At 38.4% G+C, this 22,928-nt stretch overlaps 1 protein-coding gene across 2 annotated transcripts in view; it reads left to right on the top strand.

Annotated features, from left to right (window-relative positions):
• The window catches only part of NELL1 (neural EGFL like 1), a 291,050-nt gene that overhangs the window by 144,076 nt on the left and 124,046 nt on the right, over nucleotides 1–22,928 (top strand). For both annotated transcript variants that reach the window (XM_053944628.1, XM_053944627.1), the window contains exon 14: nucleotides 21,859–21,981. In XM_053944628.1, the coding sequence (XP_053800603.1) occupies nucleotides 21,859–21,981 (123 nt within the window). The remainder of the gene's footprint in view (nucleotides 1–21,858; nucleotides 21,982–22,928) is intronic.

Genomic DNA, 22,928 nt, shown 5'->3' with positions numbered 1-22,928 from the left:
ATCAATTTTTATAGCATAAGAACTCTAGATTCCTAGATGTGGCAATTCCTACAAACTCTCAGTGAGGTGAGGGATAGAAAGAGAGCCACCATGCTAATTTCTTATTGGGAATGTGCTATCTCACAAACATGTAGCAGCTGCAGGATCAATGCCAGTGGCTGGAAGCAAAAAGCTCTCATGTTTTAGTCATCTGCTCCCACAGTAAGGTTGAATGCCTTAAGGAGTGCAACTTGCTTTTGGGAAAGAGTTCACTCAATCAAGTTCTGATCTTTTTGGAGATATAACTGCCAGGGTTTGTCATCTCCTTTGTCCAAACATGTAAAAAATTTTCCAATCTCTATTCTGTTTCTAGACACCATTTGTAAAAAACTCTTTGTTCTTCAGACAGAGAATTGAACTCTCCTACTAAATCAAGGAAGTAACTGAATCATAGAGAAGGGCATCACCATTCCTCAAGGCAGGATCCATGGACTCTAAAACATCCTCTGTCTTATCTGTTCTTAAAAAACACAATTTCAATGAGGGAAACACTTTAATCCCCTTTTTGTGTGTGTCCCCCTTACTCAGCTGTTTAGAAAGGTTTCCTTAATGGCTCCCTTAAATCTCTCTTGCCACAATTTAAGCCTGTCACCTCTTGTCTTATTCTCAGTGAACACAGAGAACACTTTGACGTTTCTATTTGCACTCCATTTTAATATTTGAAATACCTTTTCATGAGGTAATCTTTTCATCTGAAACCTAAAAGCCTATTTTTAGTTGTGGGGTTGAGCAGTACAGCAATACTCTAACTCTTCTTCTTAACTTCACATCTTCTTTTGAAAAGATTCTGGGTCTTTGTCCCTAGACTTTCAGTGTCTTTACAGAAGTGTTTTTCACATTGAACTGCAAGATTGTTCATGTGTGTCATGGAAGGTGCTCTCAAGAATGGTCCCAGGTAAGAGGAGGTGCAATGTGTGTGAAGTTGGCAAGTCAGATGGATAAATGTGGCTTAAACCTCCCATACTGATTCTCAGAGTCCCAGGCTGTGTTAATGTCTGCTTCCAAAGGCTGGTGGAGCCAGGCCCAGTGCTGGCCATGCTGGATAGGAGTTCTCTATTTGCCCTGCTGTGTCCTCTTTTTTCTGTCCAAACATCATTCAGCCACACAAAGAAGAGCTGTCAGATGACCAATTGCCAAGTACAGAATATCTATAGTGTTTGCTCTTGGTGCTCGATTAGATTCTGTGGCTTGTCTGATCTGAGTAACAATGAGCACACGGCTGCTGGAAAACATCAGGAGAAAATGCTCAAATGCTCTCCCAATATGCCTGTGTGTATCTTTCAGTGTGTGTCTCCTGTGTGACCAAGACTGTGCAGGGTGTGGCACATACGTATTCATTTCTCCCAAAGAAATCCCATTCACAGGGAGAGGAGCCCATTCACATTGGGTCATAGGATTCCTATGACTTCAATTGAAGGAATGGTGGAAATGATCTGGGATGCAATCACTGGACCTGTAGAAAGGCCAAGAACTTGCAGTATATTTATTTGGATTTGACAGGTCTGTATCTCCTGAAAGGCAGTGTGTCATGGTGGATGAAAACAGCCTAGCGAGTTAGGAGTGGCATATCTGTGAAATGTGCAGCACTTTGCTGCTCTGCTGTTGTATCTTTGTGTTTGCTGCTTGGATTTATGATTTCCAAAGTAAGGCTTTTGCATATGAAACAAAGGAATTTCATAAAGCTTGTTAAGCTGAACAGAAAATTTTCCATGAAGTTCGTGGTTCTTCTATCTGATGGGCTTTTCTGACAGTGAGAAATATGTGTGACAAAGGCTTTAGCATGTCTTGTGTTTTTTTTCTTTTTTTAATCTACATCTGCACATTATACACCATGAAACAATATATTAACACTTCTCATTTTGCTATGATCTCATTTTTATACCTGTGCTGAATATTTCATAGTTGTGTGCATATCGATTGGGAGAAAGCAAATATTTTATTAACAACTATTGATTCTTGACTGTCTATTACTGTATACAGGTGATCAAAGGATCACCTGAGCAACGTGAGATACTGAAAAGACCCTGGTTCAATGATAGGCACCTCTAATTTGTTTGAAGTGGCTGGGGTTTGGTGTGAGCACTGTTTTGAAATGCATTGTGGATCATCCAGCTCTTGCTTTTCTGGTTCTGCATGTTCACAGATAAGTTAAAAAAATGCTTTTTCAGGAGAAATATGTACATTAAAGGGATGGGGAAGAGTGCCAGTGGCTCTAAAGGTGTGAAGTGTGATTTGTCTCTTTATGGATAGCCTAATTCTGGTTTTGGAGGACCTTTGTGTTCTGTCTGTGAGCAAGAATATTGAGATACGGTGTGGGTAATACTGCAGATGAATGTCAGTATATCTGATAACTAGTTATCCTAGATTCCTAAATTTATTTCTGTGTTTGCAAACATTAGTCAACAACCATGAATCTGGTAGTGTTGCCTTCCTGACATATTTGTGAAATAATTTTAAAGGGTGTAGAGGATCTGACACTGGCAAGCAGACTTGCTTGGTCCTTAAGAAATACAGCCTTTGGGAATAGTACAGGGATGGGGGGAAGGAGAGGTGCTTTGATCTATCACTTTGTAGTTAATATTTTCATCCTTTCTACTGTAGGCTTTTTGCCTCTCAGTGTGAAACTTCCTATTTAGTTACATGGTTGCATGTAATAATTGCTCAAACGGGGGATTTTTATGACTCTCAAAGAAATAGCTCTCATTCTTCATTGTCAGAGAAGTGGGACAGAGCTGGGCAAATGAATGACAGAGTCTTGCTAATTGTGTTCCCATTAGAATAGTCTATTGCAATTTCTGTGTGCTTAGTTTTTTTTTTTTTTTTCTTTTCCCCTTTTCAGAGTTTACAAATAAAGTTCATTTTTACAAAATACAGTTCATGCTGCTAGACTGAGATAATCAGGTGTTTTGGGGAAGGCTTTGCAGAAGGGGCCAAAAAACAGGGCTGCCAAGCAAAGGATAAGGATGTCAATGGAGAGACAGCTTAATGGCCTCTAAGGGAAAAATACATTTTTCCTATTTATTTATGAAGAAGAAAATTTTCCATGATTTTCATGATCCTAGTGATTTGGTTTAGTCTGCTTTGTGCTTGTCATAACAGAGGGTTCTATTTCACAAAGTTTAATGAATAGAATTTTTCATAATGCTGAACTATCTACCAACTATTGTCCTTTATGCTGTTTTTTGGCTGGTTTGTTGCTGGCCTTTTGCTTTCAAAATAGCACAAATGTTAAAAGTGGTGTTCTGTGGAACATCTGACACAGCAAATTCTTCTTCAAACAGTAAATATGGAATGCACATATTTAGGCACACACACTCCCCAGAGGGGCAGAGGAATCCTCTGATCTTTGGAGACTTGGTCTCAGATAGATTCCTTGGTATTTATCCAATTCTGAACCGCATCCTCTATTATAATTGGGCCACAAAAATGGCTTTGCAATAAAGCAAAGACATTCCAAGGGTAGTCCCATTCTAGCACAACATATAAAGTTACTCTTTTTTGAATGTGCTAGTAGTGCCTGCTCAGTACACTTTTTACTTCACCCTGCGTGCTTTTAAGAGTCCCACAAACCCTCTGATGTTCATATGAGGGTTGTTAAATGTATGTAAACCACATTCCCTGTTTCTCTGGCTGGCATGTTAAATCACTTACAAAAATCTTTTGATTGATTCACTCCACACTTAGGAAACTAGATTTCTTCTATTCCTCAGAGAAAGTTCAAAATCCACGGTCCGGGTGGCTCTTCTCTCCCTGGATCTGAGGTTTGTAACTTTTCCAAGATCAAGTAAACTGTACATAGCATCTGATAATGTAGGTTCCTTGACATTTTTTCTTGTTGCTGCTGCTGAAATTGAAACATTTCCAGAGATGGGGCATCCACAACTTACGTGGACAACCTGTTCCAGTGCCTCACCTCCCTCACAGGAAAGAATTTCTTACTGGCACCTAATCTGAACCCGTCCTCTTTCAGTTTGAAGTCATTCTGTGTCGTGTCACTCCATGTCCTAGTCCAAAGTCCCTCTCCAGCTCTCTTGTAGCCCCTTTAGGTACTGGAAGGGAGTCAAGATCTCCCCAGGGCCTTTTCTTCTCCAGACTGAACAGCCCCAGTTTGCTCAGCCTGTCTTCAAAGGGGAGGTGCCCCAGCCCTCTGAGTATCCTTTTGCTGAAGTCTTCCTGATAAAGAAAACTTAAAATGCAGTAGCTGAAGGGTATCCATCCTTTTGCCTTCAGTGATGACTGTATGTCCGTGGTTCCTGGGTATCCACACTGCCCTTTCAGCAGGAGCGATAGGACAGAGTGCAAGCTCGGTCTCCTCCTGTGTGACACCTGCTGGAATGACTTTGAGTCATCCTGCATGTGCATCCCCCTGTGTGACACCTGCATGAACTGCCTCAGCTGGGCTCAGGTGAAGGCAGGAAGGCCAGCTTCCCATTCTTCCTCCATCCCCCAACCAAACCAAGTGTAAATGTGGTCTTTTATCAGCTGAACTCATGAAGAACAAATAATTAAAGTGGTGTAAGTTGACAGGCCCACTGTTGTAGACAGCAATCCTGGATACCCTCCTGCCCAAGATCTCTTCAGATAGAAAAGTCCATGGTTTTTTTCTTTCAGATAAAATTAATTGCCTTTTTATTAGAACCTGGCATCTTGACCTGCAGTTGACCTTGTATTTATTTTCTGTCAGCAGAGTTGGTTGTTTCAGAGAAAATACAGGCCTCCCTGCAACTATAATATATCATTGAAGGAATCTCTTTCCTTGGTTCTATCTAATGATGATTTTGTGCCTTGAACCATAAGAATCAATAATTTCATAATTAAATTGTAGCTGACAAGATGATTTGTGCTATTTATGTTCATTAAGGGACTACTATTTTGAATATTATTTGACTTAAATTCAATACTGCCTAAAGTATTTTATCAGTTAGACCTATTGTGTAAAATGACTGTTTCTATCTGTCCACCCTGATTTTTTTCCCCTTTAATCTCACTAAGCAAGAGAGCATTTTTATTAATACTGGGTAAGAGTATTCTACATTCTGTTACTCATTTTACATACCTTTGTCATAGCTGCAATTAATTTTCTTGTAAGTACTGAATAATCATAATCTTTAAAATATTTTTATTCAATTCTAAAGAAAACAAATGGGACCTTCCAAGGAAGAAACTTAAGTAGATACATGAATATTGTAGTGATCTTGAAGAAATAATAATTTTTATTACTTCCATGCTCTTCAAAGAGGAGGAAAATTGCTGCTATCTGTTTAAATCCCTCAAGTGCTATTTGTTGGTATAATTTCAAATGGCCACAATACATTATTTGCAATGTCCTTACATTTTAAACTTAATATAAAAATGTGATTGCTTTAGAGATGATAAAAATGAGGTTGTCTCTGGAAAGGCAGTCAGGTTATTATGAAATATTTAATCTAATCAGATTAGCTGAACTTGCTGTGATTTAAACCAATCTGGTAGATGCAGCAAGGAATGTTAGAATAGTTTGAGTTGGAAAGGGCCTTAAAGATCATCTCATTCCACCCTCCCTGCCATGGGCAGGGACACCTTCCACTATCCCATGTTGTTCAACCTGGCCTTGGACACTTCCAGGGATGGGCCAGCCACAGCTTCTCTGGGCAACCTGTGCAGGGCCTCACCTCCCTCACAGAGAAGGATTTGTGCCTAATACCTAATCCAAACTACCCTCAGTTAAAGGAGAGTAACAGTTGGAGAGTATTGATCAGCACCACCACTAATAATTAGACGTTTGCATTTGCATCCTTCAAGATACTTCAAGAATGAGTTGAGTATCTTAGTATTATCTTATTGTGAATCAGTTACCTTGGTTTTACAGTAGGGCACAGATAGCACACAAGCTGTTATTGCAAGTGGTTTTTTCTTTGGTAAATGTTTATGAGCTTCTCTTTTTTTTTTTTTTTTTCCTGTCCATAAGCATTGTAATCCTTAAACCATGTTACTGCAATGTGAGGGCAGGAAAGTTTAGACTTTGTGAAATATCAATTTCAGATGTTGTATAATTATGGCATAGCCATTTTTTCCTGTAGTTTCTCGATATTTGTGATCTGGTGCAGACCATAATGCTCCTGGTTCTCCCCCACCATTTAAAAGCTATCTCATCTCTTATAATATGGAAAGAACATGAGAAACTTGGTAAAAAATACAGTTTTGCTTGTAGTGTTGCATTCTTGCTTTTTAAAATGTTTTTATTTAACATATGAAGCATACGCTTCCTAGCTTTACAGAAAAAAAACTGTTAAATATTATGTTCTAGATAATCTCGATGAATTTTCTGTAGAGTTTATTCTTTCTGAGCCCCAATATTAACTCTTATTTATTTTCCAGAACTGAATTACATTTGTTTCTCCTTAGTGAGTTTTTTTGTTTGTTTCCTTTTCTCAGAGAATCTAAAGCTATTAGCATGCTATTGTATTATGTTCCATGTCTTTGTCCTCCTGTACCTTTACCAAGTTAAACTAGTTCATATCTTATTCTCCTGCTGCCTTCTCTTTCTGTGTACAACCGATAGAAATCTGATTTACAAGTTTTCTTCCTCTGTACATGTACATGTAGCCCCTCCCCCCGCCTTTTCTGGTTTGGTTTGTTTTATTTCCGTTATTGCTGTTCATAATTTTTTAATCCCTGTTGTATTTCTGTGCCTGGCCCATTGGTTATCATACCAGCACTGATGTAACATGTGGTGATCTGTTCCAGCCTACATAGAAAATGAGAAAGGCCTGTCCAAGATGAGGAGATAATCCTGCTGTACTTAACAACCATCTCTTGATACAAATAAAAAAAAACAAACAATAATAATTGTTATTTTTATACTGCAACATAACATTGTGCCGTCTCAGGCAAGAAATGGCACTCAGTGAGCATCACAGAATAATAAAGGTTTCCCTTTCAAAGGGTTTTGAAAACTTTGCGACACGATGTCACAGGCTGTAATAACGCCAAGTTAGTATTTCAAAGACAATAAGCCTAAAATATGAACCTTCCCCATTAATTGTTCAGGAAAAGAATGAGAAATAGGATCACAAGCTACGATAGTCACTGCTCTTTATGTTAGAAACAGAAGATGGGTTCTTTATGTTAGAAACAAAAGATGTGAGTCTGGAGCTAGTGATTGCTTCACCCAGTCCAAATGTGCCCCTTTTCCATAGGGGCTAGTAAAGTTTTAGGGAAACATTCATGTCTAGAAGATGCCTTGTTTGGCTGGCTCTTCACTACAGGCTTGTCTCAAGGTGTCATCTGTCTATATTAAACACACTCCATGAGACACAATTTCTCTGTGTCTCTCACATTTCTCACATTTTCTGTGTGTCTCTTCGTTTTCACTTTTTTTTTTTTTAATTTTTTTTTTTTTATTACACCATAGTTATTTAGGGGCTCAATTCACAGTTTTCACAGTTTTTTTGGTGAAAAGAAGAGGAGGGATCTCCCAAAGCTTATTTTCCCCTTGTATTCCCCCATTCCCCTCAGCTGTGCTGGGTTGTTTCTGAAGGCCCATGCAGTCCTTGCTGGAATTTGGAACAATTTCAGTTATGGGTAGGGACAGGAACTTTGCATTGTAATTCAGGCCTCTTACAGGCTTAACTGCACTGATGTTTTTTTCTGTTCTGTGTGGCTGCTTTCCAAAAGCTCTTGGAAAATGCAGCAGTTTTGCCAGTGTTGGTATGGTCACTGGTGACAAGACTTGGTGACATGTTGTTCATCTTTCCCAGTGTGAATACTCTTTAGAATGCCCTATCAATTAGAAAAGCTTTTTCTGGCTGAAATAGATTACTTTTTTCTTATTACAGGAGAGTTAAAAGAAACTGTACTGCATATGTATAATTTTTCAGCTCTAAGATTAAGATCCTGGTTGACCTTATCTTGCCTCTTAATAAATATTTGAAATGCATTTCTATCCTCTTGATTTTCTGAACTGCATGTGAATCCAGCGAGGTGTGCCTCACAAGCTGACTTCCTTGGGTTGCAGCAGCATGAGGTATCCCATTGAAATTCAATTTGTGGTTCCAGGCAATTGTTTTTTTACACTAATTTTATTCACCTGGCATCTTCTTCATGCTGTCACCTAGGATGCAGGGTCGAATTAGTATCAGAAGAAATCCTTTTTTCTCCTTCCAAATTAAACTATTAATATTTAACTACTCAAATTGCTATTAATTTTTAACATATTAATTGAATGATCTGCTTCTGTGGCATTGGAGTGCTTGTGCATAAGGATCCTGCTTCTGTTGCTGCAAGATGGAAATTAGATGGAGGCTCCTAGCTGACATCCATCCCATCTGTATGCATCGGAGCTTATGGTAGGAGATTTCCTCCAGGGAATTTATCACCGTGATGCTGTAGGCTCTCTCTGTGTTCAGGTTTTCTGAGGAATAGTTGAAACTAAAAGCTCCATGGTCCTCTATGGGCAAAGTTACTCAATTATTCTAATGCTAATTTAGTGCTGATTTCAGCACTTGTGCAGCAGAGCTCAGGGATCTGATGGAAAGACAATTTCTTCTTTTACTGTGACAGTATTTGCTGTTACTTGTAGGCATTTGTCATCTGTCAAAGAAGTGACACACGAGACACTGATTGTTAATGATTGTAATTAGGTTTGAGCCCCTAAATGGAAGATGTTAAAAGGACTGAAATTACAGTCTTTATCAAAATTATGTGCAAGCCATACTTATATCACTTTCCTCCCTTCCTCTAACTGTGGGACAGGAGCAGGGAGAGGACCAAGGAACCTTGCCTTTTCTTCTCTGAACAGGGGTGTTCTGCTAGGATATAGTGAAGGCACAAAATGCCTTTGCAGGGATTAGGGACAGTATCTAGAGCAGGAATGTTATTTAATGTGTAATGTATGCCTTTGTTTTTCTCTCTGGTGACGAATGACAGGACCTGAGGGAATGGCCTGAAGTTGTGTCAGGGGAGGTTTAGGTTGGATGTTCAAAAAAGGTTCTTCCCCCTTGGTTGGGGTGGTTGGGCAGTGGAACAGGCTGCCCAGAGAAGTGGTCAGAGCACCAAGCCTGGGAGAGTTCAGGAAGCATTAGGACAACACTCTCAAGCACATGATGTGACTCTTGTGAACGGTGCTGTGCAGGGCCAGGAGTTGGACTTTGATGATCCTTGTGGATCCCTTCCAACACAGCATGCTCTGTGATTCTGTGTTTAATTAGTTTGATCTTTTCATTTCTTGAAATTCTGTGAAGGGTAATGTCTGGGCATGTACCTCCTGACACCTTCCTCCAAATAATTTTTCAGTGATTGTCTTTCTGATGCTTAACCTGTGACAGTAAGTTTACATCTATCATTTTCCTAATGGGCTTTTATCAGATTTGTTTCAGCCATTCCTTGTTTGTGGTTATCAGCAACCCGTTTCAAATTGTCTCTTGATTATTTTATAGTACTTGTACATGCAAGCTAGCCCTGAAATGTCAGCAGTGCTCCAGCATGTCAAAATATTTACCTGTCACCCAACAGTAAAAAATGCCTGGTTTCCCTTAGATTCCAATCTTTTGTTTCAAATGGTTCAAATATTCCAAATCCATTCTCTTTTTCCTTCTTGTCTGTTGGTGAACCATTTCATTATATTAGATGAGCTTTTCAGTGACATAACACCTTTCTGACCATTTCTTCACGAAAGTATCTCCATCATACAGTCAGTTAATGAGAGAGAGGGGTGGGATTCAGGTTGTGCCAGATGTTCTCACCCCTAGATTGTGCCTTCTGCTTTGAGCATGTTCTACAGGAAGACCTGTGCTCAGTTTAGCTAACAGAATCATTACTCCCTTTTCTGAACTGGAATGCTATATGTAATGCTGCTTTTCTTTGCTGCAACACATGCTGGAATTAAATTATAAGCAGTACATTACTCCGTGGTGTGCATAGGTACATGTGTTTTGTGTGGAGGTTGTTCCTTGTGAACATGAAAATTGTTCTTTCCAAGTTCACCCTTACTTGAGTCTCATTTCTCATATTTTCTCTTGTTTGATTTAGGTCACATTTTTTGGAGAAACATTCTAACCCTCCTCCTGAAGTTTAATCTTCCTTTGTGATCATTTAGCCCCAGTTTCTCACCTGTCCTATCCTAGCAGAGAGATTTCTGAGTCAGTAACACAGAGAAGGGAGCCTGGAAGTAATTGGGACTTCATGCTCTGGGGGCTCCTGCTCTGAACCTCCAGCATGTTTCTGCAATGCTTTTGGTGGTGTTTGATGGTTTTAGGTACTTCAACTTACTGCCTCTTTATCCCCAAAATTATATTCTAAGTTTCTTGGGGAAAATACTCCTTTCTTGCCTCATCATCAGTTCCCTTGTAAAATCCTATATTTGAATTCCCTTTTTTTGTTCTGCTGTGATTATCCTTTGGTAAGTTAGTTGTGCAAGCCTGTACAATGTATGGTATATAAATTCTGTTTGATCCATCTTTTGTCTTAGCAGCGGGATCTTCAAACTGTGCACTGTTTTGCTGATGTAAGAGGGTAGAGTTGCAGCCAAAGGAGCTCAGGTTGTGATCTTGTCAGATCTCATATGACAAGTAGGGGCCTATTGTGATCACTATTGTGCTAGAATATCTCCAAGGAAAAAACAGATACCCTATGAAATGATGATGCACTAGTTTCTATTTCTGCTTTCAAATAAAAATTAATTCTGTGAGTGGAGAGTATATATGATGCTGAATTTGCACATCTGGAGGAGTAAAGTAATTTGATTACTTCATTCCATATTAAAGCTCTGTAGTATTTTTGTGAGGCTAAAGGAGTTAACTGAAGATTTGTACCCAGGAGTGACATAAAGAACCAACCTTACTTGTTTTGATTTTTTCTGTTTTTAAAATTTTGAAGTGCTGAGAACCCATTTATCCTAGTTAAATCCATCAGAGGAAGTTAGATTTTCAGCACTCTGAGAGAAGAAATCATTTAGTAATTTAGATACCTAAATACCTAAAATTGATTTTTTCAACATCCATTTTTGAGAATGTCAGTCAACGCTCGCTGGCTTTCTTGCAGTAGTTTTTTTGTTTTGTTTTGTTTTTGGTCAGATTGATGTATTTTCCTGCAATATGATGATGTTTATCCAGGGAAGTAGTTGAGTAACCCTCCTGAAGGTATTTAAAAGATGGGGAGATGTGGCACCTGGGGGTATGGTTCAGTGGTGGGTTTGGCAGTGCTGGGTTGATGGTTGGACTCACTGATCTTAGGGGTCTTTTCCAGCCTAAATGATTGTATGGTTTGACATTTCCTGTTTGCTTTCAGTAAGAAGCAAGATTCTGTCTTTGCTTGATTAAAAGCTTAAAATTGGCAGCATTTGCTTATTTAAAAGGTAGTACATAAAACATAAAGGAAAACCTAATGGCTTAATTATGTCTAACTTCATGACCAGAAGATCAGGAGAAGAATGCTAAGTGTTTTTGACCTTCATATTACCTGTTACACACACTCCAGCACTCCTAAAGCCTTTGCTTTGCATCTCTGATGGGTGCAGAGAATTAATACACGTCCTGTCCTCATTATGCTTGAACTCTGCTACAGAGCCCTACATGTGATTTTATGTGTTCTTGTGTCAGCAGATTGACACATCTGTCTCACATGAAAGTTCATTTAGAAACAATTCCACCTTACTGTATTGCAATAGCACTATGGAATTTTGTGCTTGTTTGAAATGGGGTATGTGTTGCTTTTTGAAATTCTTTTTCATACGGTAGTTAAAGCATCGTGGAGTGCTGGAGACTGAAGCTTTACAGAACTTTCATCAGCCATATGAGTTCATGAAGCCGTGATGAAATGTTGGCTAAAAATTGCATCCAAAGGTATAAGACATTCTTTCTGTATTACTGATTTTGAGATTTCTGCAGAGTACAGCTTTCAGGTATTGTTGAACTGAAAACACCTGAAAGATGAGATTCTGGTATCAACTTGATAAAAGTATGCAGCTTTCACAATTTTATGGATAAAAAGCAGCCTGTCCTGTTATATTGCTATATAAATAAAATGAAGCATATTGCTTGAGGGCTTTCTTCCTGACCCAGTGCAGGTGCTTGGAACATATTCAGCTTTTTACAACAATGAAGCAAAATAAAACGGTATCTTAAGATTTAATGTTAACAAGCATCTCTCCTGAAAGCTGTAAATTAGGCAGTGGCACTTGCTAGACAGTGTCTCAGGTACTTCAGATACTGTCATCACATGTGATTTTGTTATTTTCCTAAGTGAATGCCCTATGATTTAGAGAAATTGAGAACTTCACAGAACTGGTGTGTTGTTCTTGTCTCTGTCAATATTAATGCCATGCTGCAGTCTAGTTGGAACTGCCGAGCTGCTTTCTCTCGGCATGCTACACCACATGTAATTCAAGGCTTTATTTGCTTTCTATATGAAATTACCTACTTTGTAACTATGTCAAGAAAAGCAACAACTACATAGAGAAATTTGGAATAACTAGTGGTTTATAAATACACAAATCAATATATGCAATCAAGGTGCCTCATAAAAGTCCAGTGCCTTGATGCTTAACTAGTTGATGAAAAGCAAGGGATTGTATTAGAAATTTAACATCCCCTAGTAATAATCAAGATGATGATACTGCTTAGCATGTTCCAATTAAAAACCACTGTTCTGCTTTATAATTCAGTCAGGATGACTTGTGTGAGGTAGAGCTCAGAACACAATCCCAGCACATGGACATGTGCTCTGACTGACCATTGCACTTCAAGGCCATACTGTGTCTTTTATGAAATCTGGAATTTCTTTGGGATTCCTTAAGTAAATAAATAAGTGAATAAGAGACAGACATGCATAATAGGTTACTGCATATCTCTAGAAGTAACTGCTTAAACTGGTTATTCTGATATATAAATCTGGTAAGGAGAAACAGTTTTAAGGTGTTTTTGTTCTTGCAGATGAGGACACATCTATTTGCTTTTCAACACGTTCCCCATGTGTACAGTATCATCACATTTTTGTTGATTTTGTGAATAATTTCCTGTTCCTCTGAGGCTTTGTCATAATAATTGATATCCCTTAGTCTTAAAAATGGTTTTATATTGGAGCAATAGGTTGTATACTTCCTTCAACCTGTGGAAGAATTTGAGAGATTAATTCTGAGCTTGTAGGACCAGAAATGAAGCTCCTATGCACTCTATTACCATTCAATTTAGGGATTACTCAGGGTCTGTAAGGTAGTCAATGTGCAATCCTTACTAAATTTTAGATCTGAAAAGTCATCTGGTGTTTGTGGAGTTCAGCCTCACTCCTGCAGGCTCTGAGGGGCTGCATATGCCAGCTCTTTGTTCAGTGCAAAATTGTACTTGCAGAAGAGCTCATTGCTTTGATGGGAGGACTTTGCCATCAAAAAGCTAACACAAGATTTTTTTTGACAATGAAGTGTGGTTTCTTCCTTATGGAGTTTTTTGTTTGCATCTCATATGCAATAAGCAGATCTTCAAACTCTTGTAATGAATGTTTTGTGTAGATCTTGTCTGAATTGCATCCAATGCCTGTCTCCACAATTGTGCTCAAAGTTTGCTGGCAAGTTTGAGAATTAAAGATGCACATTGTTAATGACATGAATAATCTGGCTTTCAAAAATAAGTCCACAAAACTGCAGCAGAGTACCCAGCTGAGTATGTCATGTAGATTGCTGTTTTATTATCAGCCTCTGATAAGGGGTTGTTTTGAAATTTCTGTGTATATCAATATTACTAATATTTTGCTGTTATATAGGGCATGAAAATTCAATGTAAAAGATTACTCTTTATACTGTGACTCTTCACATTAATAAACTACTAGCTGCTTTTGATAATTTTAATATTATTTACTATTTTGACTTGTCTACTCAATTTAAATGCACTTAAAAGACTAGGAAAATAATATTTAAGTATAAAGATAAAACAACCATGTACACTTCCAGTGATTCTTGCATTTTCAGACATTTGATCTACTTTGTTCAATGCTTTTTTTTCTTTAATCTTGGTGAGCTTCTGATTGGGGTGAAATGTGTCTTAATTTTTCAAGATTTCACGTCTTCAGCTTTTCCACTTCTTACGTTGATTTCTTGTTTTCTTTTTTATGATTATGTTCAGAAAACAGTAAAACCAAATGTCTCTCTTCTCACTTCCTTACAAGAAGTTATATAGGCATTTAAGGTATATGTGCAGATATTTTATAGTGTGCTAGCAAAAGATCAATGATTTTTTTCTTCTCCTCTTCCAGAAAACAAATGCAGTATTACTGTCAGCAAGGCTACCTGTTATTCATCTTGATTGAGTCAAAAATAAACTTTTTTATTACAACAATTTAGAATTTCTTCACTGCTCAGTGAGCTCATCTCATGGAAATTCAAATAGGTACCATTGGCAGTTGTTTTTATAAAGTAGTGAGGCAGAACAGAGGATCAGGGTATAAAGTACCTTTCCCTTGTGGGGGGAAAAAAGATAGGTACATACACAAATGCTCTAAATTAGCCATTACCATTCAGAGAAGAGATGCTGAAAATGTCAGCTCACTGCTCAGCTGTGGTCAAAGCTGAGCAGAATAGTGAGATCCTTTGGGAAAGGCATTGAGAACCAGTTGATCAATATTATTATACTGTTGTATAAATTCATGATGTTCTGGAGTCTTGAATCCTGTGTGTGCCTCTGGCCTGCCCATCTCACAAACTGAGAGGATCACATGGAGAACTTCAGTGCAAGAAGGGATGTGGTAGAGCAGAACTCCTTCAGGTTGTAGAAGGAGTTTGATTCCAAGAGGCAACTGCAGGCACATTTGGAATTCTATATTCAAATTAAATCCCACTATTTCCTCCTAATTACCCAAGAGTAGCATGTGTCTACTTTTTTAGAATGTAGTCTAAATAATTTCATGTTTAACACCCGAAGGTGTTTGTTGTGTCATAAATTACAAAGGCATCTTAGTTTCTTATTAAAAGAATGGCAAATGGGGTACTTCTGCCAACATTTTGGATCTTTAAGTGCTCATAGGGATAGAGTTGCAGAAGGAAACAGTGGGCTTTTCTGTTCTGCACTCTGTTCCTTCTTCCTGTTTCCTTGTGGAAATGGGCAGGGTGAGCTTGGATGCTGAAGTTGGGAATGGGTATAGATAAAATTAATTTATTTCTCTGATTCTCATGAGTAGAAAAACACATTTAATTTTGTTTTTTTACCCAGAGTTTTCTGAATTCACAATTAGCTATTATCATTCACCAGCTTACCATCTATCTGCAATGTAATTTCTTGTTTGATGTATGCATCTTGTTTCTAATTGCCTTGGTTTTCTGTGGGAGATTCTTCCTGTGTGTTCAGAATAAAGCTTCCTTTTATTCAATCTGTTTAAAAGCTATTCCTTTTGTTTCATCACAACTTCTTATAAGCTGAAATCCTAATTCCACTAAGTCCACAATTCTGCCTAAATTAATTTTTTTTTAATCTATCATTTTTAAAGCCTTAGTTATTACATAGAATTCTAATGACCTGCAACAAAGGGTTGTGGCTTTTTGGAAGTATTTTGAGAGATGGCTTTCTCCTTTCTGAGTTTTCAGAGACCATTGCTTAATGACTGCCAGATAATTAATTTTACATTAGCCTACATGTACTCTAGACAAATGGTATCTGTATTAATAAAAAATGGTGGCATTCAATGACCTTGCTGTTCTGGAGTTGTCTCTCTTGAGTCTCTTGGTCATAGAAATGTTTGCTTCCTTTGTGGTTTTGCACCCCACAAGCTGGCTGTTACCTTAACAATTTAGAGAACAACTTAGATTTCTTTTCAATGTTATGAAAATATGAATAAATGGATAGTCAGAATCTTTGCACAGTGTATTCCAAAGATGAATGTTTTATTATTAAAGTATGAAGGCTTTGAGGAAGTAATGAAAGAGAATCCTTACAAGAAGAAAATTGTTTCTATCTTGTAAGCAAGTTTAAATTGGGGCCTTTTCTTGTAATAAAAAGTGAAAGTAGCTATAGTGAAAGACCCTACAATAGATTGTCTCCTGTAATTCCATCCCAGTGCTGTCTTTTTTTGTAGAGCATCTCTATTTTAAGAAAATGAAGATAAAAATTTCAGCATTCCTGCTTAAAAATAAATCCTGTGTTAAGTGTACCTTTTAGAAATTATAGGTTTGAAATCCTTTATGTGCTTGTGCACAAAGGAAAGCTATCCTGATTTTATGACTCTTGACCAAAAGGTTCTTAGCTTCTCTGTGTGGTTATTGCTAGAACACAGGGTTCTAATTTTCAATTAGGCATTTTAGATAAAGCACAAACAATACAAATTCTTGAGTTATTCCAAGCATGCACAGGAAAAAAAAAAAAAAAAAAAGCGAGAGAAAGCTAAAGTTGTCTAGATCCTGCCTTCATAGCCCATACACATCTAGTAAGTGCTAACAGTGTTATGTCTTTCAGCATGGGAAAGTAGAGGCATCTTATAAATTCTGTGGTAGTTCTGGAAAATGTGTTAAAAAAGATACAAACAGAATATAAGCAAAGGCCATATTCCTCTTAGATAATGAATAGAAAATTATTTTATTGAAAAATAAATCTCTTATCTCTTTTGTAAGAATGTGGATATTTATAATACCCAAAACTTCAAAAGTATAGAACTATGTTATTTTTTTACTGATGCTTCTGATGTTAATTGTCAGAGCTGCCTAGAGCTTTTCACAAACACTGCATTTCATATACATATGAAGGGAGAAAATTTGCAGTTTATTGTAAATGTTTATATGTATGTTTAGATATGTTTCCGTTTGCTTTCATAAATACATGACAAATCCTTTTTTGTACCTTGCGTATGTTCAGAATTATTTTTTTGTGGTTGTTTTTACTTACAAACAATTTTGCAGTGTCACGTAGGTGGCTTTATGCAGAATGTTTTACCCCAGGCAAGCAAAATCTTTGTCTGGCATCTTTCCTTCTGCCCCCAGTGCTTTTCCTTCTGCAGTCTTCCAGTTCAGTTTAGCCCACAACAGAAGGTATTTTTTAAGTACCACAAAACAAGAGTATTTTTGAGGTTCCTTCACAAAGATTAGTCTGGAAAAGTTGTGGTAAAAAGGATTTGACAGAAATATGTGTACATGAAGGTTGCTGACTTTTTTTTGTCCTTGTTTGAATATTTCCGTTTATACTACTGAAGTGATCACAAATCAGCAGCTGGAATGATAACTCATTTGAGGTGTGCAGGAGCTGCTACAGCCTGGTCTGGGTTATCTTCCTGAGCCTTAAATAGATACTTGTGTTTTGAAGACAGCTGAAAGTTTAGTTAAAATTTAAACAAGTGGTTTGACAGCTGAAACGTGGCGTGGTTGAATGGTCTGCTGCTGCTGAAGGTGGAGCTGGTACAGCTGGTAGAGAGCCTTGACCTTTCACAGCAGTTCTTCTGTTGGCACTTGTGTTCCTGCTCTCCTTGTGCCTCAGGTGTCTCTCCTTTGTTGGTTTTACACCTGTGCATGGCAGCTGTTGCTGTGCTGGGCTCTGTGCCTGGTTGGGGTCCATCTCCTCAAGCACACGCAGGGGGATGCAGAGTGGTCACGGCTGTCTTGGCAGCCTGGTCTTCAACAATTTCTTACTCATTCCATGTCCTTGTGTCTTCCATGGGAAGGGGTTGTTTGCCCACTGTGCTGAGCCTGGGGAGCTTCTGGGTGTGCTCTGGTATCAGCGTGCTCAGACCAGGCTGTGTTTTGGTGCAGGGGCATTTTCTGCTGTCTGTGGGATGCATTGGGGCTTCTTAGAACAGGATGTGCAATCCCTAACCAGCTACTTGAAACTATTTTCTGGTGAATTCACTTCACTTTTTATGTGATTGTTATCTCTCTAAGGCCATGTAGTATTGAAATGAATTCTGTCACTGTCAAGATAATCTTTGATTAGGCTGCTTCTGAACAAAGTAGAGGTAACTATAATACTTGTTTTCTACAGCTGTGCATGTGTTGGTGTAAAACTACCCACATATCAACATTAGACCTGTGATACTGTTGGTGTGGACTTCTGAGGTGATGTATAGAATCATACAACACAGGTGATGGATGTGTGTTTTTGTAAAATGATGATCAATTTCTTACAAATGCTTTTGGAGGCAGATGGCCATTCTCAGGTGAAGGCTGAAGAAAAAATGAACTTCATAGTTATTTCTTTACAAGATAGCCTGACCTAGGTGTTGAACTGAGAAAATTCACAGAAGGTCCTCTCTAACATTTTGGAAAAGTTCATGAAAGCTTTTGAAAATTTTAGGCAGTTTTTGTCCAGAAAGAAAATATTAAGTTTACAGGTGTATTTTTCTGGTCTTAGCAGTAGCTTGGTGGGTAGGAAATAGGGCTAGGAGAGTTGAAGCATCAGAGATGATGTATCCTTCCATCCCCCATCTCTACTTACAGGAAGAATAAATAAAATACAAAAGAAATGAGCAATGGACATTTGAGTCTTCCCTCTTTTTTTTTTGCAATAGAAGATTGAAATCCTTTAATTTTCTATAAAATCTTCAGTATTTGAGGATTTCAGAAGAATGATAAATGCTAGGGAAAAAGCAGCATCTTGTAATAGCCTTGGTTTTTAGAGACGGGGAAAAAAGGCTCAATAAACTAACTGATCTTGTGGCTTTGCCATAAAGCATGAAATAGATGCACAACAATCCTGAGTAACAGCAATGCTGATGTTGAAGGCAGTTCACAGAGATTTCATAAACAAATTAACTTGCCTGTAAGAAAAGAATGGTGCTGCTGTTGTAGCTGTTCATCAGTGGTAGCTGATCATGAAATAAACATTAATAATCCAGGTGAATGAGAGTTGGGTCAAGGAATTCTGTCCTTTTCAGTAAGCCTATTCTTTTCATTTTTTCATCTTTGATCATGAACTCATTTTGTGTATATTATATAGCAAATAGAAGTCAGAGAGATGGATGACTTCAGTCAGACTTAATAGTGACAGTTTCATTCCTGAGCATGGCAGCTCATTTGTTTACATATATGTGTGTATAAGAAACTAAAAGTTACTTTTGTTTTCTTTGCTAGAGTCCCTTTCTTGTGCTTCTCATTTCCAGCTACAAGGGAAATAGTCAAAATAAGACAGACCTGGGCTTTTTGTCTTGCCTCTGCCCTCTTTGGTGCTTTGGAATGATGCTGTCTGTGACTCCTTTCTCTTGCTGTGCGGGGTCCTTCTCTGCCAGTTTTGCTTGGTGTCTAGTCAGTATTTACCATAACATTAAAGCAAAAGCAGGCTCTGTCTGATGTGCTCGAATGGGGATTTTTGGAAAGCAATGTGTGTATGAAAGCGATATTCTTTGCAAATTAGTCACCATCTTACTTGAGTTTAAACACAGCATGAGCGTTTCCCTGCTCCCTTCCCATTGTGAACACGCAAGTGTTCCAAAGGATGAGCTCCTGTGAGGGCACATAAAACCCAGGAAAACTTACTACTGAGACATTCTTAAGGATTTTTCATCTGGATGAAAAGAGTTTTGTACCTTGGCAAGAAATTAATGCTTTCTCATTCTTATTAGGCCTGTAGCAACATCAGCTATAGACGTCTCTACACCAGGGAAAACTTCATTTGAAGTTCCCATCGTTGCAGCCATATTGCTGCTAAGAAATCTTGGGATTCCTCATGCAGATGGAGTTCCCTTAGTCCTCCTTGTGCTAGCACTGTCAGGGTGTTTCATGAAGGGCAAGTTCCCATGTTCATATTTGTTGCTGACTCTTTAAATTACATCAGCTTTGATAAAACTGACCTCTGTTTACAAAATATTACTGTGGGATAGCTGCTCTGTCAGTGCTAAATCTTCTGATATTTCCAGCATCTGTGTATCTGCAGAAATGCTAAATAATGATTTACATTGTCAGAGTCCTAGAACAACCCAGCAGACTTATCCTCTCCTGTGCATTTTGGAAAAACACATCTGGTACCACTGTGAAATCTTTATTTATACTTCAAGTGCTGAGAAGGTAATAGACTAATTTTGGCAGTTGTTGGAGTAAGAATGTTCTTGTGTACACACATGGGCCTGTTGCAAAGGCATTCTCATTATAGTTTGAATACTAACACGGGAAAGCTCGTGACAGTTAGGAGTAGGGGGAGGAGGGAGAGATTATGGAGAGGGTGTCTCTTTTAAAAGAAAGCATAATTCAGCTTCAACTGCTGTAGAGAGCCTCCTTGGAGGATAGCTTGATCCTTTTTGCGTCTGACCCAGCAGCCTGAGTACCATGAGACCAAAGCAGCAAAGAATCAGCCTGTGGTACAGTTTCCTTAAAGATGAAGGAGAGAACAGGCAGCCCTTCAAGAGCTCTGGCATTCTGAATATGTAAGGCCTCTGAAAAGTGGCAAGAAGCTGCAGTGAATTACTAAGCAGAGCTAGGGAGCAACATAAACTAACAAGTATAAATTCAGGCATGAGTTTATCAGCTGAAGCCAGGCACATATGAGAGTTTGTGTGTTTCTTGCTAAAAGCAAAGAGTGAGAGGCTGATATATTGCTTTGATGCTATTTAAGAGAAAATAGTTGCAATCCATATCATTTTGCTGTCAAATGTATTTGAAAAATGGAAAACATGTTGGATATATGTTCTGCAAATGTTCCAGAAGTATTTGGTTTAGTGGATTCCTTAGAATTCACCATTCAAATCTTACATGTCTTGAATTATCGTTAAATTGGCTGTTCTGTACTGTGGCAGAGTGAGAGCATTGCAGAGGTTAATTGCAGCCTGTCAAAGCCTGTGATGCTGCTGTTCTCACTGGAGAGACTCTTCCAAAGTTTAGTCTGCAAAAACAAGTATTTTGCTCGTGTTTTAGAGACACTGCCTCTCTGTGATCTACAGAAGGCTAGACTTGTCTGTAGTCCTTTGAACACACTGATGCACTGGTAAAAAGCTGAAGCAAATCCTAATTCCAGGAAAGCATAGCTTTTACCTCTCAGCATATGGATATCAGCCTGATGATTGCAGCTGCATAAATGAAGGCTACAAAGAAGGGTTCCAGATTCTGATTTTTTTTTAATGTCAATTATCTGTTGTGTGGTTTTAAGAAAATTCATTGCATGCTTTTGATTCCACTGAAGAAAATTGTAAAGGCACCAGTGCAAAAGTGTAAAATATTCAGGCCTTCTTTGCGCAATCCTATATGAGGGAAGTTCCTTGTCATTGCAGGGAGAAGCAGAAAGCTTTGGGGTCAGGTAGCTCATCACCTCTAACTGGTGCTTTACAAAGAACAAAAAAGTAGCAGGAGAGTGAAGTGCAGGAGCTGTAGCAAATTTGGCTCGGGGTAGCAGCAGGACTTGCTGGATGAAAGCAAAATATGGCCTGTTTGTCTAGTGGGAGCCTCTTTGAGGCTCAGTGGTATGATTGGTGCTCTAAAAATGTGAAATGTTACTATGTGCTGTTAGAGAAAGAGTCAGTTCAACCTGAATGAGAGCAAGCAGTTGTGACGACTGAGCTGTGTAGTTAAAGGGCGGGCTGGTAGGGCCCCTCTTGTGTTACTTAGCTTGTATTTATGATCATTGCTGCTGGTGATGGCCAGTGATGTAAAGGTTAATCTTCACAGCAGATATTTTTCCCTGATAATCTTCTTCATAGTTTTTTGTCAAAGCCCTACTTTGCCTCCTCACCCATTCTTTTTCTTCTGTTTTTAAACCTAAATAATCTACTGTTGCCATGCACATTTTGGGTTTCTGAACAGGAGCAAGCCCATAGCTGACTTCCGTGCCAAGCACTCAGCCATTGCAGCATCCTGGTTCTCCCACTTGGTTTTCAAATGCCACGTCAGTTCACTGCAAAGGTCACTGCATCTTGTAATTTTCTTTTTTTTTTTCCTTTTTTCCCCTCCCCACTTAGAGCATGATGAGTGTGGCAGTGGGCAGCACAACTGTGATGAGAATGCAATCTGCACTAACACCATCAGGGGACACAGCTGCACCTGCAAACCCGGCTACGTGGGCAACGGGACCATCTGCCGAGGTAAGCCTGTTATTGTAGAGACACCATAAACTTGTCAGGCTTTATTAATATTTGCTGACAGTCAGCTGCATTCTGGTAACTTATGATGGCTGGATTTTGCAGTGCTTTGCTTTGAGACATCTTCTGGCAAATGGTGGGAATTGGTTTGTGTATGACTTCTTAGGAAGAAGGAAATATTTTTGGAATGGGAGGAGAAAAGAACATTATATTGGCTGCACTGAATACTGTCATTTGAGCTAGTATAACTCAGCTTTTGAGTGGTGTTCATGTTTTATAAAATGTGGGTGCTATGTGCTGTCACCTTTGGCTTTTAAGTTTTAATGGGATGTGTTTTAAATTAGGATAATTGTATTTTTCTGCTAGCAACAGGTAGTTGTTATTTGACTAGTTGCATCAGAATCATGACTTTTTTTAAACATATAAATCTTTAAATGTGTATTTTGAAGATTTCTGAGTTTTGTAAACAAGAAATAATGATAGCCAACTGTGCTTTCTGTGAAGCATTCATTTATGGCATGTCATCTATTTAGGATTGGTTTCATGTTTTTCTTTCGGTAGAGAAAGAGAAGCAAATATCTCATGTAAGGACAAAGGAGGGTTGGATTAGTGAAGGCTCTGTCTTGAAGTACTACTGAGTTGCAGCTCATGCATTGATGAATTATATTTGTCTCAGAAAAAGCTGTTTTTTTTCTTTTCTGGGTTTTCATGCTTCCTGAACAGAATTACAGTAATAGAAATCTAAATTTTAGGTGTGTTTTTTTTTTTTTTTAATGACAACAATTGAATTTGAGGAATGTACTGAATAAAACATTCTGTACAATTTCAGGCACAACAGGCTGAATATTAATTTTTCAGACTCTTGTAAATTGGCCAAACAATTCCTTAAAGGACAATGAGCTTTGATGCCATTCTTGTTTCAAGCTGAAGTCCTCCACCAAGATTGTCCT

This window comes from Vidua chalybeata, chromosome 6 (genome assembly GCF_026979565.1).
Source record: "Vidua chalybeata isolate OUT-0048 chromosome 6, bVidCha1 merged haplotype, whole genome shotgun sequence".
In the NCBI taxonomy this organism is placed as follows: Eukaryota; Metazoa; Chordata; class Aves; order Passeriformes; family Viduidae; genus Vidua; species Vidua chalybeata.
The sequence above is the reverse complement of the archived record's forward strand: the minus strand, read 5'-3'. Positions and strand labels throughout refer to the sequence as shown.